This window comes from Plecotus auritus (assembly GCF_963455305.1).
Source record: "Plecotus auritus genome assembly, chromosome: 5".
Classification (NCBI taxonomy): domain Eukaryota; kingdom Metazoa; phylum Chordata; class Mammalia; order Chiroptera; family Vespertilionidae; genus Plecotus; species Plecotus auritus.
This window is the reverse complement of record NC_137776.1, coordinates 56,603,915-56,621,151: the sequence shown is the minus strand read 5'-3', so window position 1 is coordinate 56,621,151 and position 17,237 is coordinate 56,603,915. Positions and strand designations below refer to the sequence as shown.

The 17,237-nt window shown below is 41.1% G+C and overlaps 1 protein-coding gene across 1 annotated transcript in view; it reads right to left on the bottom strand.

The window, feature by feature from the left end:
• Window positions 1–13,898, bottom strand: part of IFIH1 (interferon induced with helicase C domain 1) — a 56,788-nt gene extending 42,890 nt beyond the window's left edge. The window contains exons 1-2 of the mRNA XM_080668115.1: window positions 13,028–13,898; window positions 5,862–6,021 (exon numbers count right to left, since the gene is read on the bottom strand). Coding sequence (XP_080524241.1) covers window positions 5,862–6,021; window positions 13,028–13,480 — 613 coding nt within the window. The 5' untranslated portion in view covers window positions 13,481–13,898. The remainder of the gene's footprint in view (window positions 1–5,861; window positions 6,022–13,027) is intronic.
• Between the last annotated feature and the right edge of the window lie 3,339 nt (window positions 13,899–17,237).

Genomic DNA, 17,237 nt, shown 5'->3' with positions numbered 1-17,237 from the left:
TCACAGGAAAAGTGTGTGACGATTTCCTATCTGATCATCACCTTTAGGAAGTAAGCCACTTATTCAGGGATGCAAAGCCACATTTAAGGCTGAATTAATGAAAATGCAAATTGGGTGGTGGTTTTTCTTTAGCTTGTGCTCTTGCCATTTTGTTCCCTCGCTGTGTGTTTTACAGGAGATGTACATATGCTTTAATGTCAGCCTAAATGCATGTATTCTGAATTTCTGGAGATTTTTAAAAATTCAATAAAATATTCTACATCCTTTCTTTCTTCTTTCCTTTATTTCAAATGTCTGGCCTGATTTTCTGTCCTTCTGAACCTGCAATCTGTCAGAGAAGACTGATCCCATGAAGAAAAAAATTTAAGTATCATTTTGGATTAGGTCATCTTACAAAATAAGGGGTAAATGAGTCATGTGTATAAAGAATTGTATAAAGAATTTCCTGAAAAACTGTTGTGTCTTTGGACTTTGTCTTTGGCCAGACAGCTTGACAATGTATGCAGCTACATATTAAGTATGTTTGTAGTTTATAATCATAACAGTTCATTGTTTTGTGCTTACTATATAAGCACTTTGCATAGGTTAAATAATTTAATCCTCAAAATAACCCTAATAAATAAGTAACATTATTATCCCCATTTCACAGAGAAGTAAACTGAGCCACAGAGAGGGCAAGTACCTGGCCAAAGTCACATTCAGAGACATAAAGGAGCAAGAAGGATTCAGAGCCTAGGCCACCATAACAAAATGTTATAGATTGAGTGGCTTGAGCAACAGAATTTCATTTTCTCACAGTTCTGGAGATTGGAAGTCCAAGATCAATGTGCTAGCAAAGTTGGTGTCTGGTGAGAGCTCTTGCTCTTTATTTAGGTTGCAAAAGGTCACCTTCTGACTATGCCATCATGGTGGGGGAGGGTGTGGAGAGAGGAAGAGAGAGAGAGAGAGACAGAAGAAGAAGGAGGAGGAGGAGGAGGAGGAGGAGGAGGAGGAGGAAGGAGGAAGAAGAAAAAGAAGGAAGAAGAAGAAGGAGGAGGAGGAGGAGGAGGAGGAAGAAGAAGGAGGAAGAAGGAGGAAGAAGGAGGAGGAGGAGGAGGAGGAGGAGGAGGAGGAGGAGGAGGAGGAGATCTCTCTTCTTCTTATAAGGCCACAGTCTTATTGGATTAGGGCCCACCATTTTTACCTAATTTAACCTTAATAACCCTATATCCTGATACAGTCTCATTGAGAGTTAGGACTTCAGCATATGAATTCAGTCCATAGCCACTCTTACCACAAGAATAATTACAAGCTAACTTTCTGGTCAACAAGACCTATTAGAAAAATGCTTAGATTCCCATGATAAGATGTACTGCTCAGTAAACAACACTGACATTCCTGATCTGCTGATTAGATTTCCTTAAGAAATAAAAATTAAGTCCTACTTGTTTGGAATGAGTTGGTGGGGGAGTAAAGAATGCTGAGCCCCAGAAAGAGATCAGTATTTGCCATTTGACCTTCTAAAAGAAGCTTAGAGATCCATGTCTCTTCTTCTCCTTGCCCTCAAAAGAGCCCACATACCTGAGTCAACAACCATCATCACCCACTTTGGTCGAAAGAGAAGGAAATCCCAGCTGTGAGAGGACCCTGCCATGGGCCCAGGGAGGGATAGAAGGGAGAATTGGTGTCACTGTTTTTCTTTTCACAAGGACTCTCCAATTTTATCAAATGTTTGGCCTGGCCAGCCAGGATACTAGTATATACATGAGCTGACAGAATGTGGATAAACTAGTCCCTAAGTCATTCTGAAAGAGGCATCAAGACAAGGCTATTGCATATAATGAGGACAGTAACGAGGGAGGAAGGTATATGAATATTAGGTGTATGTGATGAGGTGTGTTGTAACACAGGTATTACGTGAGATTTACTATACATACTCTCCATAGACCGTTATTGTTCAAAGAACTACAATTTGAAAAATTATGTTAAACTTCTAACAAGGCATTTTGTAAAGTAGAATTTAAAAAAGATCTTAGCAAGAAATATTGCCAGACATGCTGTCTATGTCCAGAGAAATCTAGAAGACACTTTGTAGCAAATCTTCTAGACCCTTTCCTAAACAATTATGTCACTGAACACAGCTGCAAAATGGAGAGGTACCCTCTAATTTGGGGGATGGATGTGAGAAGGTCGTTTGTGATTTTAAAGGCTGCCCTTTCTAATACCCTTTGATACTCTGAGGCCAAAATTTCCCTGGAGGTGAAAGCCAAACTGCAATGGAAGTGTTCGCATGGGGTCTTGAAAGGAAGCTCATCATGAGATGGGTGGTCTGGATTGGGGTTCAGCTCATCCATGAGGTGTGTAGGAAAAAATTGGCACCATCATTGTCTGTAGCTTTGGCTGGAAGTATCTTTAGAATTAGAAGACTGGCCTTGGAGATATGCTATGGAAACAATGGCTGGGCTTTAATGTATAAGTGCAAAAGAACGTAATCTTGATGTTACTGAGGCCACTTCAGAGAACTGAAGCAAAGTAAAGATGCTTCTGACTGAGAAGAAAAAAAATTTTTAAACAGTTGGCAGTCTCGATTTGGATCATGGGTTATAGTTTTCCAACCCTGACCAACTTACTATACGAGATCATAGACTTTTCTTTTTTCTTTTTTTTATTGTCTACTGAAGAGCTTTTTATTTTTTTATTTCTTAAAGTATTACAAATAGTAGTACATATGTCTCCTTTTCCCCCCCATTCACCTCCTCCTGGTCTCCCCAAACCCCCGGCACATGCCCTCACCCCCCTAGTGTCTGTGTCCATTCGTTATGCTTATATGCATGCATACAAGTCCTTTGGTTATTACTTACCGACCCCCCCACAACCCTCCCCTGCCTTCCTGCTGAAGTTTGACAGTCTGTTCGATGCTTCTTTGTCTCTGTATCTATTTTTGTTTATCAGTGTATGATGTTCATTATATTCCACAAATGAGTGAGATCATATGATATTTATCTTTCTCTGACTGGCTTATTTTACTTAGCATAATGTTCTCCAATTTCATCCATGCTGTTGCAAATGGTAAGAATTCCTACTTTTTACAGCAATGTAGTATTCTATTGTGCAGATGTACCACAGTTTTCTAATCTACTCATCTGCTGATGAGCACTTAAGCTGTTTCCAAATCTTAGCTGTTGTAAATTGTGCTGCTATGAACATATATCCTTTCTGATTGGTTTTTCTGTTTTCTAAATAAAGGACTTAAATGTAAGATGAGAAACGATAAAAATCCTAGAAGCCAAAGGCAACAAAATAGCAGACATTTGTTGTGGCAATATCTTTACCGATACAGCTCCTAGGACAATGGAAACTAAGGAGAAAATAAACACATGGGACTACATCAAAATAAAAAGCTTCTGCACAGCAAAAGAAATGATCAACAAAACAACAAGAAAGCCCACTGCATGGGAGAACATATTTGACGTTGTTATCTCTGAAAGGGTTTAATCTCCAAAATTTATAGGGAACTCATACAACTTAACAAAAGGAAGATAAACAATCCAATAAAAAAAATGGGCCAAGGACCTAAATAGACACTTTTCAAAAAAGGACATACAGAAGGCCAAGAGACACATGAAAACATTCTCAAAGTCACTAATCATGAGAGAGATGCAAATCAAAACGACAATGCGGTACCACCATCTCACACCTGTCAGAATGGCTACCATCAACAAATCAACAAACAACAAGAGCTGGAGAGGATGCAGAGAAAAAGGAACCCTAGTGCACTGCTGGTGGGAATGCAGACTGGTGCAGCCACTGTGGCAAACAGTATGGAGTTTCCTCAAAAAATTAAAAATGGAACTTCCATTTGACCCAGTGATCCCACTTCGAGACTCTTTCCATTTTTTTCAAATATGCTTCCACTGATTCTAGAGCGAGAAAAAGGGAGAGGCAGAGAGAGAGAGAAACATTGATGTGAGAGAGAAACATTCATGGGCTGCCTCCTGCACACCCCCTACTAGGGATCAAGCCTGAAACTTGGTCATGTGCCCCAACCCGGAATCAAACCAGCAACCCCGTGGTGCACAGGAGACTGCTCGACCAACCGAGCCACACCATCCAGGGCTGAGAATAACTTTTTATACAGTCAAGCTTTGCTGTGGAAACAGAAGCAATGACAGTAGAAACCCTGGATCCTGCTTGTGGACAGATCATGGAGTTACTGCCTGGATTTTGAAAGCTGGATTGACTAAGTTTGACTGAGCAAGCACCCTCCCCACCACTTATTCCTTCAATAATTCGTGATAGAAGGGATAGCTTCAAGGCCTCTTGAGATTTTCATTTTGTGGCGGTCTTGAACATATGACACTGCAAAGCACTGGGGTGAAGATAAAAGAACTTACTCACAAATTTTTAGAGCTTTTTAATACCTCATAGTAAAAATATTGTTATTTTCTCTTTCTCTGTCTCTCGTTATATATGTAGATAAATAGATATAGATATATATACATCTTTATGTATATGTATATCTGTGTGTGTATTTCAAACCACTGGGCAGTATTAAGCTATTTACTTCATTCTATCTAATAAAGAGGGAATATGCTAATTGACCCTCACGCCATTGCAAAGATGGCGGCGCCCATAGCCAATAAGGAGGGAATATGCTGACTGCCCTGCCCTCAAAGATGGCAATGCCCACAGCCACAAGATGGTGGCGTCCAGTCCCCTCAGCCCCCCAGGGCCAGCCTGAGGCGCAGGCAAGTCTCATATGGCTGCTACCCAGCCGCCCAGGGCCGCCCGAGGCTCAGGTAACCAGGGCCGGCCAAGGCTGGTGCTGCCGGCAGTAGCAGCAGCAGAGGTGTGATGAGAGCATCACCTTCCCCTGATTGCTGGGTCACCTCCAGCCCCTGAGGGATCCCGGACTGTGAGAGGGACTGGGCTGAGGGACCCCCCTCCAGTGCATGAATTTTCATGCACTGGGCCTCTAGTATAATATAAACATATAACATACTGTTAATAATTTAGTAACTATACTTTTATTTTGCATTGATAACTTAGAAAATAGTTTACTGGGTATCTTATTCCATAAGAAAGTGTGGTATATGGGGGTAGGGAATTTGTATGTCTCTTTAAAATCATGTTCTAGCCCCTACAACAGTGTCTGGCTCATCCTTGGCACTCATGAAGTGTTAGTTGAATGGCTGACTGAATGACTGAATGAGTTGACATGAGCTTGAAGAGGTTCTAAGTCATTTATACCAATTAACTTTCAATTTGTCTTACATATATTTTTTGAAAACATAGGATATGTACTCTGAAAAAAATATGGCAGTTTAAGTTTTACAAATAATACATATGAAATGCTATCAAATGTTAACTTTGGTTATTATAATTGAATAATTTTAAAATCTCACATGAAGTGATATTGAAATATGTTAGTTACTATAGGCCTTTTATCAAATATTTAATAAATTCCTTTAAAATGTATATAAATATCCAGGAGACTGTGCGGCAGAGTTGTAATACCATTACAACATTTTCTTCCCATTTATGTGTGTATGTTCAATGTTAAAAATGTCTCAATAAAAATTTCAGGCAATTGCCTCATTTCTCAAATAAGATGGCTAGTGGAAAGAGCGTTGGACTGGGAGTCAGCTGCCAATATTCTCAACCATTTTGCTGATTTTGTGGTTTCTGTAAGTTAATCTTTCCCTAGAAGAGCAGTTTCCTCATTCTGTAAAGAGGATAAAAGAGATGATCTCTCAAATCCCTTTCCATTTTGAAATTTTGATTCTAAGTATCTTAGTGTTTAGCCTTGTATCTACGAGCTTCATTGAACTCTCAATCACCAGGCAAAATGTGCAAACTCTTCCCCGTAGAACGAAATGTACCTGCACTGCTGTCGGTGCCTGTTAACTCCTGGGCAAGTGCTTCGTTCTCCGTTTGCCTCAGAACAGTCACAAACGCAGAAAACCAGTTTTCTTTCTGCACAATCCTTCTCAGTAGCTCTCTCACACCTGCCTCGTTCCCATTCTTTTCTGCAGCAGAAACCTGTTATAAGAGAAAAGCAGAATTAAAAAAGATCAAACATCCTCTGAAGGAATTTAAAAAGGAACTAGCCTTTAGAAAAATTGAGCAATTAAGCATAAGTATAAATAAAGACTTATTACAAACACTAAAACAGCAGGGCCACCTGTAGCAGTAAATATTTTACCTCAGTTATTCTGAATAAGGGTGCAAAAGAAAGGGCCTTTCATCTCTATCCATTTTATATCTGTTTGCATCAATCTCTGTCTGTATTTCTAGGGCCTGATTTTTCCTTTTAACTCATAGAGTCTGCAAATGGGAAATAAATCACGGTATTTATTTCATATCATGAGAACATTTTATTTCTATATCTATTCCTTTTTTTTAAGTAGGGAGCAGAATTATTTCTACATCTATTTGTTACAAACCTTAGCTTTCATTAAATTTCCCTTTCAGATTAATCTAAACAAATCTTTCTACACGTGGATCATTTATGAAATGATTAGCACAGTGCATCTCCCCAGTTTGTAATATAGCACCAAACATTTGGAGAAAAGTGTAATACAAGCCACATTTAGACCAGAAAAACAGTCAGACAGGACATCATCAGCTTGCTGTGCCATTAGGCAGGCTACTTTATCTCTCTGGGCCTCAGTTTCTACATCTGTAAACTGAAGCAACTGGAAAGAAATGTCAGGCATTCTCCATCCTTGCTGCACTAGAATCACCTGGGGAGCTTGGAATCACCTGATGTCTGGGATCTACTCCCCAAAATTCTGATTTATGTTTGTCATGTTCATTCCTTTTTAGAGAGAGTGAAAGAGAGAGGGAAAGACAGAGAGAAATATCAATGTGAGAGAAACACTCGATTGGTTGCCTCCTTGCACACATCCTGACCAGGGTCCGGGCTGAGGAGGAGCCTACATTCCTTTGACCAGAATCGAACCTGTACCCTTCAGTCCTCATTGGAACCCAGGACCCTTCAGTCCCCAGGCCAACACTCTATCCACTCAGCCAAACTGGCTAACACTAGGAAATTTTTTTAAAAAGCTGATTTGGCTCAGTGGATAGAGCGTTGGCCTGCAGATTGAAGGGTCCTAGGTTCGATTCCAGTCAAGGGCACATGCCTGGGTTGTGGGCTTGATCCCCAGTGTGGGGTGTGCAGGAGGCAGCTGATCAATGATTCTCTCTCATCATTGATGTTTCTCTCCCTCTCCCTTCCTCTCTGAAATCAATAAAAATATATAAAAGCATTTAGTGATTCTAAGCAGTAGCTTAGATAAGAAATACTGACCTAGGTACTCTCAAAGGTCCTTTTCAACATTTGCTCGTCTTCTACTAGTACATGTGTAATTTAGATTGTTTAGCTAGATTAGTTTTTCTACAAAATTTATGTATTTCCTAGTGCCTATAAATATATGCATAAGCTTTTAAAGTCAGGGATTTGTACTCTTGGAACAATGTCTGGCACAAATTCAGCTATTGTTATGGATGACCAGGAAAAACACCTACTTTTACAAACATTTCCAGCGAATACTACTTAGTACTTAAGTGTACAGCATAGTTTCTGAGGATATTTTAGTCTTATTAGCTAATAGTTAATAATCTATATATATAAAAGCCTAACATGCTAAGTGTCCGACCGATTGGTTGACAGGCTGGTGGACTGCTTGACCAATCGCTATGAAGCACACTGACCACCAGGGCGCAGATGCTCCAACCAATAGGTTATCTTGCTGCTGGGGTCCGGCTGATCAGGGACTGAGCAAGACGGCCCGGACACACCCTAGAGCCCTCCTGTGGTCCCTCCCCGGCCTGCCAGCCCCCATTGGCCCCAGGACTGGGCGAGATGCCTTGATTGCCGGCCAGGCCAAGGGACCCCTCCCATGCACAAATTTGTGCACCGGACCTCTTATAAAGGCTTTGTATGTGTTAGCCTAACAACCCTAAAGAATGTCAACAATATTAACCCATTTTACAGATTTAAAAAATCCAAGGTGCCGAGAAGTCCAGTTACCTCCCCAGGGACACACAGCTAAGTAAATGGCAGAGATAGAAGTGGATCCCAGCAATTGACTTCAATGCTATCTTCCTGTCCTATAATTATAGGCAATAGTTGTCTCTAATTTTAAGTTCATTTTCTGGCAAGAAGGTTTAAAATGCCTACTTTAATTTCATCAGTTGTAGGTGATTTCAGTTCATCTCTCCCACAGCATTTTCTAAGCAGATTATTGCTTATTTCTTACCTTTTTCTCTAACTTCATTAATCTAATAAAAAATATTTGTCTTTGACGGTGTTTGTAATCTTATTATTATCCAGTAATTTAATCACAAAGAATTTCTCTAAAAACAAGCCAGGCACTGTAATAAATACTTTGATTAAAAACCTAAGCATTTTATATCCACTAAATTTTCTTTAACTCTTAATGAATTGATTTTTACTGTAAAATTACATTTGTCAAACTTGCTTTGCCCTTACTGAGTTCAGGCATTTAAGGATCATTATGCCATTATTTCCTATACGTATTTTTATTATTTGAATGTAGAGCTACATATAATACCTGTGAAATTTTGTCAACTTCATCAAGATTTTGAGTTTTTAAGGAATATCCCACTTTTGGGTGCTAGAAAAAACATTGATACCCTTTGAAGCAACCACCCATTTCTTTTAACTTAATCTGTTCTCCTAAAGCACAGTAAAGATACTAGATTCCAACACATGATTGCTGAAATTCTTGGGAGGTAAAAATTTAGCTTTGAAGCTGCAACAGGATTCCAATATCCATACACTAGTCCCTCCTACCCTTATATCACAGCTTGTAAAAATGGTCCTAGGTTTAACTTTGTGTCCCGTGATTACCCAAAGAAACTTATGTAATTGATTTACTTATTCATCAATTTGGTTTAAATTTATAGACTGGCACAAAGGTAGTGAAAAGATTGAAGACTAGTAAAGTTCAGTGATTTTATGGAGTTTATGTTGCAGTGTTGATCAGTGTTCATTCTTCCAACAAATAGTTGAAGAATGTCTAGTTTATACTATCTAGTAACTAGATACTATTGTGAATATTGGTGACTAAGCAATAAGTACAAGAGTCACTTTATGGATCATTATAATAGAACTAGAGGCCCAGGGCACAAAATTCATGCACGGGAGGGGGAGTCCCTCAGCCCGGCCTGTACCCTTTCCAATCAGGACCTCTTGGGGGGATGTCCAACTGTCTCTTGCAATCCAAGACCACTGTTTCCTAACTGCTCGCCTACCTGCCTGCCTGATCGCCCCTAACCCCTCTGCCTGCCTGATTACCTTTAACCACCTCTGCCTGCTGGCCTGATTGCCCCTAACTGCTTCCCTGCTGGCCTGATCGTCCCTAACTGCTTCTGCCTCACTCCACACCTGGGACCCAGTATTCCCTCCTCCAGCTCAGGCACCTGGGAACTGGGCTTCCCTCCCTCTGGCCAGCTGCAGGCACCCGGGACCCAGGCTGGCTTCACCTGGGCAGGCCACAGCCACAGGGCACTGTGGGCGGGTAGCTTCCCCTGGGCCATAGCCGCAGGTGTCCGGGATCGCGGGGTGGGTGGCTTGTCCCTCGCTCAAGACACAGGCGCAGCCGCTGGTGCCTGGGACCATGGGACAGGAGGCTTGTCCCTCTCCCAGGCTGAAGCCTGGCTGGTCCCCATTCCTCTCTGGCAAGCTCATTTGTGCCTGGCTGGTCCCCATTCCTCTCTCCCTGTGTTGAGTGTCTGAGCCATTAAGGCGTGAAGGCATGAGGGTGTGATGACCATTTTCATATTAGCTCTTTATTATATAGGATGATAGTTAACTGTAGGGAGTGCCCCTGTACTGATATACCTCTGTTTTAGGATGCTTATTGGACATTTGGCCCATTCACTGACTTAGACAGCAATGAAATTCTGGAAAAGAAGGGATTACATAAACATTACCATAGTGTCTTAATATCAGTTTGAACAGCTGAAGAGAGGTAAACTAAAAGGCCAAGTAAAATATGTCTACTGGAAAACAGGAAAAGAAATAAAAGAAAATACGATTTTTTTTAGAAGTTCTAACTACTTAGTTGAATGCTGTTCAAAAATCAAATTTTGAATTCTTATGTTTATTATCCATTTATTCCCCAATGCCTGATATGATTCATCATATCTATGTTTGTATCTCTTATTCCAGACACCTCTTTGGAAATAAGTTGATCAATCACTTAAATATTAACCAATCACTATTTATTAAGTACCAACCCTATACCTCATCTTGGCCAGGTTCTTGGAACTTAAAGATCAAAGTTATAGTTTCTTCTTCAAATCACAGTTTAATCCAGGGACTTTAAGAAGCAGATCTCAATTTCAATATGGGAGATTTACCTAAATTCACAAGGAAATATAACCAAATGAATGATAAAAAAAAGTCACCATCATCATCAGAGTAAAATAGCTTTTTACAATTTATACAGCTTTTTCATAAACATGATTTTATGTTCACTAATATTCTGAGTGAGAGGAGAAATTATTATTATATTAATTCTCATAGGTAATCTTAGGATCAGGGAACTTAAAAACTTGGTCCAAATTAACACATATGATAAGAAACAAAGATATTAAGTCCAGGTTTTTCCATTCCAAATTCCCATGCTTTTCTTATTGCACTTTGCCATCCTATATAATAAAAGCCTTATATGCAAATCGACCAAACAATGGAATGACCAATGGAACAACTGTTCACCCTGACACACACTGACCACCAGGGGGCAGACGCTCAATGCAGGAGCTGCCCCCAACCCGCAGGCCCCAGGCTAGCCAAGGTGGGTGCCAGCAGGGGCCCCCTGATCACCCTGCCGGTCGCCCTACAGATAGGCCCTTATTGTGGGCCAGGCCTAGGGACCCTACCCATGCACGAATTTCATGCATCAGGCCTCTAGTTTAAGCATTCATTAATGACCTCGGTACCAATAGATTCTTCTAAACCTAGAATGCCCTTCCCATCATCCACCATAGCTTATTTTTTATTCTGATGATACAATTGAAATTACGTTTACAAAAAACATTCCAGAACCTCACAGAGACAGTATTCCTCCTTAGAGAGCCTTGAATGCATAGCTCCTCTGTCTTTCAGGGCCTCCTTTGAAATATGAACCTGGGGGAAGAGTTTGGATTGCTTTGGCCTTAACTGTTATCAGTACACAAATGTCCTTTTACTCTATATCTTCTTTGTGTCAACTCCCTCGCATTACTGCTAGCTGCCTCCAAGCTTGCCAGAATCAAGAACTTGGATAGAATCTAGCTGGAGGAAATTCAATCCAGGCAAGACAAAAGTGATGCTGATAGGCAGAAGTATTTAGAGTAAATAAGGAGAAGTGCTGTTTCACTGGCAATCGGGACACCATCCCCACCAAACATAAACAGCTTTGTGGTGTTACTGGACTCTGTTGCTTCTGGACTTCCTAACAGCTACCGTGGCTGGAAATGCCATCTTCCATCTCCAGCTGGCTTGAAGGCTGCATACTGTCTTCCAAATTAAGATTCTGCCACAGTGATGTACACATTTGTCATATCCAGCTGGACTACTATAATGCGTTCTAGCTGGTTCTCAATACACAACACTACATAAACGTTACAGACAACAGTGTAAAGTAATCTGCTTGTTGGGAAAACCAGCCATCAAAATTAGACGCATGCTTAGGTCTTTGGACGGGCCGCATGGCTGTCAAGTCTGCAAAGGAGCATTAACTTTAGTCACTAAAGACTAAGTCACATCATAGGCTGATATGAGTCCAAGGCCCAAAACTTTGTAATGAGGATAGAAACAAGTAATAAATCAAAAAGAAAGAGGGAATGAAAGAAAATGTCAAATTCATAGCATGGTAGACAAAGCCTTTGATTTTTAGTCATGGGTTTATTTCCCTGCTTGCCTTTCAAAATAAGCCTTTTGACCTATGACCGACCCTGAATACTAGTATGTCTGATTTAAATGGGTCATCATTTCTACACTTCCTGTAGCACATTAGTACTCACTGAAAAACAATGAACAATAAAACATATACATTAAGTGTAAAGTCACTTGGGAAATTCACCCTGTCAAAACACCTAGAAAACCCATTACTTCAGTAATATGAAAAATTATAACTAGAGACATATTTTTTCAATAAATTATTTCCAATTATGATTCTCAGAGAATGTTGAAACTTTAGAGAAAAAAAAAAAGCATCTGTATCATATGTAATTTCCCTATTTGGAAAAGACTAAATGGCATAATGTATAATATTAGCCGGAGATTGGCAAATATTTTCTCTAAAGGCCAGATAATAAATATTTAGGCTATGTGGGCTATATGGTCTCTGTTCAAATGCTTTTGAACTGCAAAAGCAGTCAATATATAAATGGATGAGCATGACTGTGTTCCAATAAAGCTTTATAAACACTGAGCATTTACCAGTATAAATCTAAAAACCATTCTTAGGTTTGGGGCCTGGCAAAAACCAGTAGCAATCTGGATTTAGCCCATGGGTCATATTTTCTGATCCTTGTTGTATGGAAGTATATTAAATAAGATATAAAATTCCACATCTTCAGGCCCTAAATCACTGGCTCTGCCACTATCTTCCTAAGAAACCTTGGGCAAGTTATTTAAACTGCCTCAGTTTTCTCATCTGTAAAAACAGTTGATAACATTATACACTTCAATGGATTATTCTGGGCATGAATTCCGATAATACATTTTGAAAAATATACTAACTGCACAGAGTAAGTGTTCATTACTTATTCTCTATTAGCACACATAGTTATTCTAGAATTAACTCTTTAGCTAATTTCAAGGCAAGGATTAGAAAAAAAAAACGCCTTTTTGTGTTTAAATGTTTAAAATTATGTTTTATGTGACTAGATCGTCTCTTCCAGAGGAAGGAGGGATCCAGATTCACCCAGAGATGTCGTCAAAGAACGTTTGGAATGGGGCAAATCAATCGACCAGCCACAGGTTTCAAAATCTGCCTAGGAGGCCAGCTCCATCTGAACTGACACCTACCCGACTTCTGTCTTCAACTGTCAACAGCTCCACCGCCACACACTTATCCAGGACATCTCTGACCAGGAGCTTCTCCACCAGGGTGGGCTGAAGGAGGGTCAGCAGTTGGAAACACTCGTCATTAGCGTTCTCGCTGGATGGAGAGGGCAGGTCTGTGAGCTCAGGGTCCATGTAGCGGGCGGCTAGAGGGTTGCCTGCTCTCCGGAGGGCCTCCACAAATATGCCAGTCCAGCCCGGGGGCCAGACCCCCTTCTCCAAGGTGCTCAGGAGCAGTTCAGCTGCGCCAATGTTCCCGTGGGTGGTGACCTTCGTCTGGATCTGCTCCTTCAGCTCCGCAGGCAGAAAGCTCAGGTAGTCCAGTACGGGCTCCACCTGGATGTACATTCTCACTCTGGCCCGGAAGCACGAGAGGAGATAATGGAAATTCTTGTCTGCAGAATGCCCATTCGTCATCTTTCCTTCTCAGAAAAGGGAGAGGTTCTCCCATGTAGACAGACAGGTTGCTGTTCTCTACTCAACAGGTGCTGTATGCCCCGTGCCTTGGAGTAGCAGGCTGTGCAGCAGGGTGCCTGGCAGCGACGGGGCTGCCCGCAGAGCCCCGATGGTCCCGCGGTGAGGTCGCCCCTGGCAGGTGGGCAGTTGGGCAGGTGGGTAGGTGGGCGGGACGTGGCTGTTGACCCACGGAGCCGCCGCTTGGCCTCTGCAGTGCTCGCCGCCTGCCCAACGAGGCAGCTCCCCAGCGAATTCCAGTGGGAGCTTTAAGCCCAGTTTGTTGCGGTTTCTGTTTCGATTCTCCGCTCCGTCAGTTTCCAAACGTAAGGCGCAGGGCGGGGAGTGGCTGCCTGGTCCGAGAGGGACACCCTTTGGCCGGATCTGGCAAGGGCAGCGCTCTGGCCAAGGGCGCAGTGGGGCATAGGAAAGGAAAGCGAACTCCCCGTTGGGTAAGGCAAGGGCGCCCAGCAATGCTCTCACTGCGGGGATTCTGTCTTTCTTGCTGGATTCCGCCTCATCTATCAGACTTCTTTCCCACAGCCTTCTGCATCACCCCTTGTCAGCTAAAACGTGGGGGCTGTGAAAGCGCCTGATTCGGGACTTTCCAGCCTGTAGGTGAAGAGAAACTGATGCCAACAGGAAGGAGTTCGCCTTGGCTGGGGAAGGCAGGCAGGTTCCGGCCCGCCAGAGTGCTAAGACTGCAAGGGACAGGTGGAGAGATGAGTTTCCAGAGAGGTGCAACCCCAGGACCCCAGGATGAAGGGACGTCTGTACCCTTTCTAGATATAAGCTCGATGTCCTGCGCGTCCTCAGGGAATTTCTGGGTGGGTACGAAAAAGAGTGAGTCATAATAAAGTTAACTTTAGTCCCTCATTTGTAGATTCCAGTATTTATTTTCTGGTTTGACCAGGGCCTGGTGATAGACAGAGAGGGACTTTAACCACCAACTCAGTTTAGGAGGGAGCCAAGATGGAAGGTTTCCTATCCCAGCATGTACATTCCCCCTTTTTCTTTAATATACAACTTTCCTTTAATAAAACAAAACAAAATCCCCAGCAACTTATTTTTGACATAGCTGCCATTCTTTTCTTGGACTCCATACAGCAAGTTTTGGCTGAGGCAGCTAGGAACTTAATTAGCGACTAATGTACCAACTTGTAGTAAACATCAACATTTGTCTGTGTCATGAAGGGGAAAAAAAAGACACCCACACTGAAAAATGGCAGCTTCATTTTAGTGCAGAAGCCATATAAACATGAGTCCTTCAGGTTGCTGCTCAGTCATTCTGCTACCCTGGGTGACTGCAGGTGGTAGTATATATGCTTCATAATGAGAACCCCATGTTTCAGAATTATATGGAGGTTGAAGGAGGGGTCGTTTAAGCTATGAAAAAGATGTATTTAAGAAAAGTTATTTCTTAATCAAGCTCATTCAATGATGTATGTCTAGGCCAGGGAAACCTGGCCATACTTTCGCCTGTATAAAAGAAATACAGTAGGATGTGGAGAAAAGGGTATCCTTGTGCACTGTTGGTGGGATTGCAGACTGCTGCAACTACTGTGGAAAACAGTATGGAGTTTCCTCAAAAAATTAAAAATGGAACTGCCTTTTGACTCAGTGATCTCACTTCTGGGAATATAGCCTAAGAATATGGAAACACCAATCAGAAAAAAAAAAAAATATGTGTGTGTGTGTGTGTGTCTATGTTTATAGCAGCTTTATTTACAATAGCCAAGATCTAGAAACAACCCAAGTGCCCATCGACAGATGAGTGGATAAAAAAGCCATTGGTGCATCTATACTATGGAATACTACTCGGCTATAAAAGAGAAGGAACTCTTATCCTTTGAGACAGCATGGATGGACCTGGAGAATAGTAAGCTAAGTGAAATAAGTCAGTCAGAGAAAGACAAATACCATATGATCTCACTAATATGTGGAATCTAAAGAACAAAATAAATTGATGAACAAAATGGAACTGGAAGCATGGAAACATGGAACAGACTGGCCAGTGCCTGGGGGGGTGGGGCGGGGGGATGACTGAATAAAAAGGGATTGCCTAAAGAACATATATGCATACCCCATGGACAGGAACAATAGTTTGGTGAAGGCCAAGGGAGGGGGAGGGTAGAGGTAGACAAAGTGGAAAGAAAAGGGGGACACTTGTAATTATGTCATTTTTATTTATTGATTTTCAGAGTGAGAAAGGGGAGAGAGAGAGAGAAATATCGATATGCTGTTCTACTTACTTATACATTCATTGATTGATTCACATATGTGCCCAGACCAAGCAACCTATCACCACCTCGGGGTATGGGTATGACACTCTAACCAACTGAGCTACCCAGCCAGGGCGGAATCTACCACAACTTTATTTTTTATCTTTAGTTGTTGTTTTTTTTAATTGATTTTTTAGAGATTGAGGAAGGGAGAGGGAGACAGAGAAAAAAAAACACACATTTATGTGAGAGAGAGAGTAATGAGCTGCCTCCTGCATGCCTCCCTCGCTCCCTTCCTAGGCATGTGTCCAGATCAGGAATCGAACTGGCAACGTTTCAGTGCACAGGACAACACTCAACCAACTGAGCCACACCAGCCAGGGCTCTACCACAATCTTCATTGCACCTCTTCTGGAGGAAGAATGTTGAAGAGACAAAAGCGAAACCACAACATCTCGAATGTATCTTTCTTCTTTATATTTTTGCATCATGATTTACTTTATTTTTGGCCTTTTGTTTGAATACTTGTTAGTTTCTTCTAACAGCTATCATTTTCATCTTTCCTTTTGTTTTCCTAATGTAAGTTTCTGTTTCTGTTCTCCTTTGAGGTGGAAAATCCTGCTGATCTCTTTTTCTTTTTCCTAGACCAGCCTACTCTCTTTAAACTCAAAAGACACATTTCAGTCTCTATCAGTTTAAAAAGCCCCCCTTTAGCATTTTGTTCTTTAAGTAATATGTCAGGAATATACTAAATAATAGATTCCCACTGTTATCCAACTTTTCATTTGAGGTTTCTACAATTAAGAAATAGTAAAAATCATAGCTGCCACTTTTTTTTTTTTGACAAGCCAAAGCTACAACTTAATGGCCATACACAGCAGGAATGCCTTTTCCAAAGAAAATGACAACAAATTTAATTTAATGAGGGAATCTTTTTAGAATAATTATTTTCCTTCATTAGTTTACTAATTGTATCAGTGAAGAGCCTACTCTGTGTAATTTCAAGTTAGCCTAGCAATATAGATTTGTGGTGAAGAATAGAGACTCTGAGCTTAGGATGCCAGAATTCACATCTCAGCACTGTCGACTAATTGCTGTATGATCTTGAGAAAATCACCTCAAATTTCTCAGTTGTAAAATGAGAATGATACTAGTACCCTGTCATAAGGTTGTTAAAAGGATAGATTGTAAGCACTTAGCATCAAGCCAGGAATATTATATTTGCTCTATAAGTGACTGCCAGCATTCTTACACAAACAATGGATAAAAGATGGTACTATCCCCCAAAGAATATACACTCTAATAACTAGCCATGTAATTAAGTTTCTAGACCGTATCCCTTTTTGCAAGAAACAGAAGTTGATATGCTGATTTAGCAGAAAAGTTTATCAAAAGATACTGCTATAGCTTTATATCTCAAAAGCATAAGTAGGCCCAAAATAGAAAGAGAAATTCTGACAATATTTACCAGACCATGATACACATTTCTTAATTGCTTC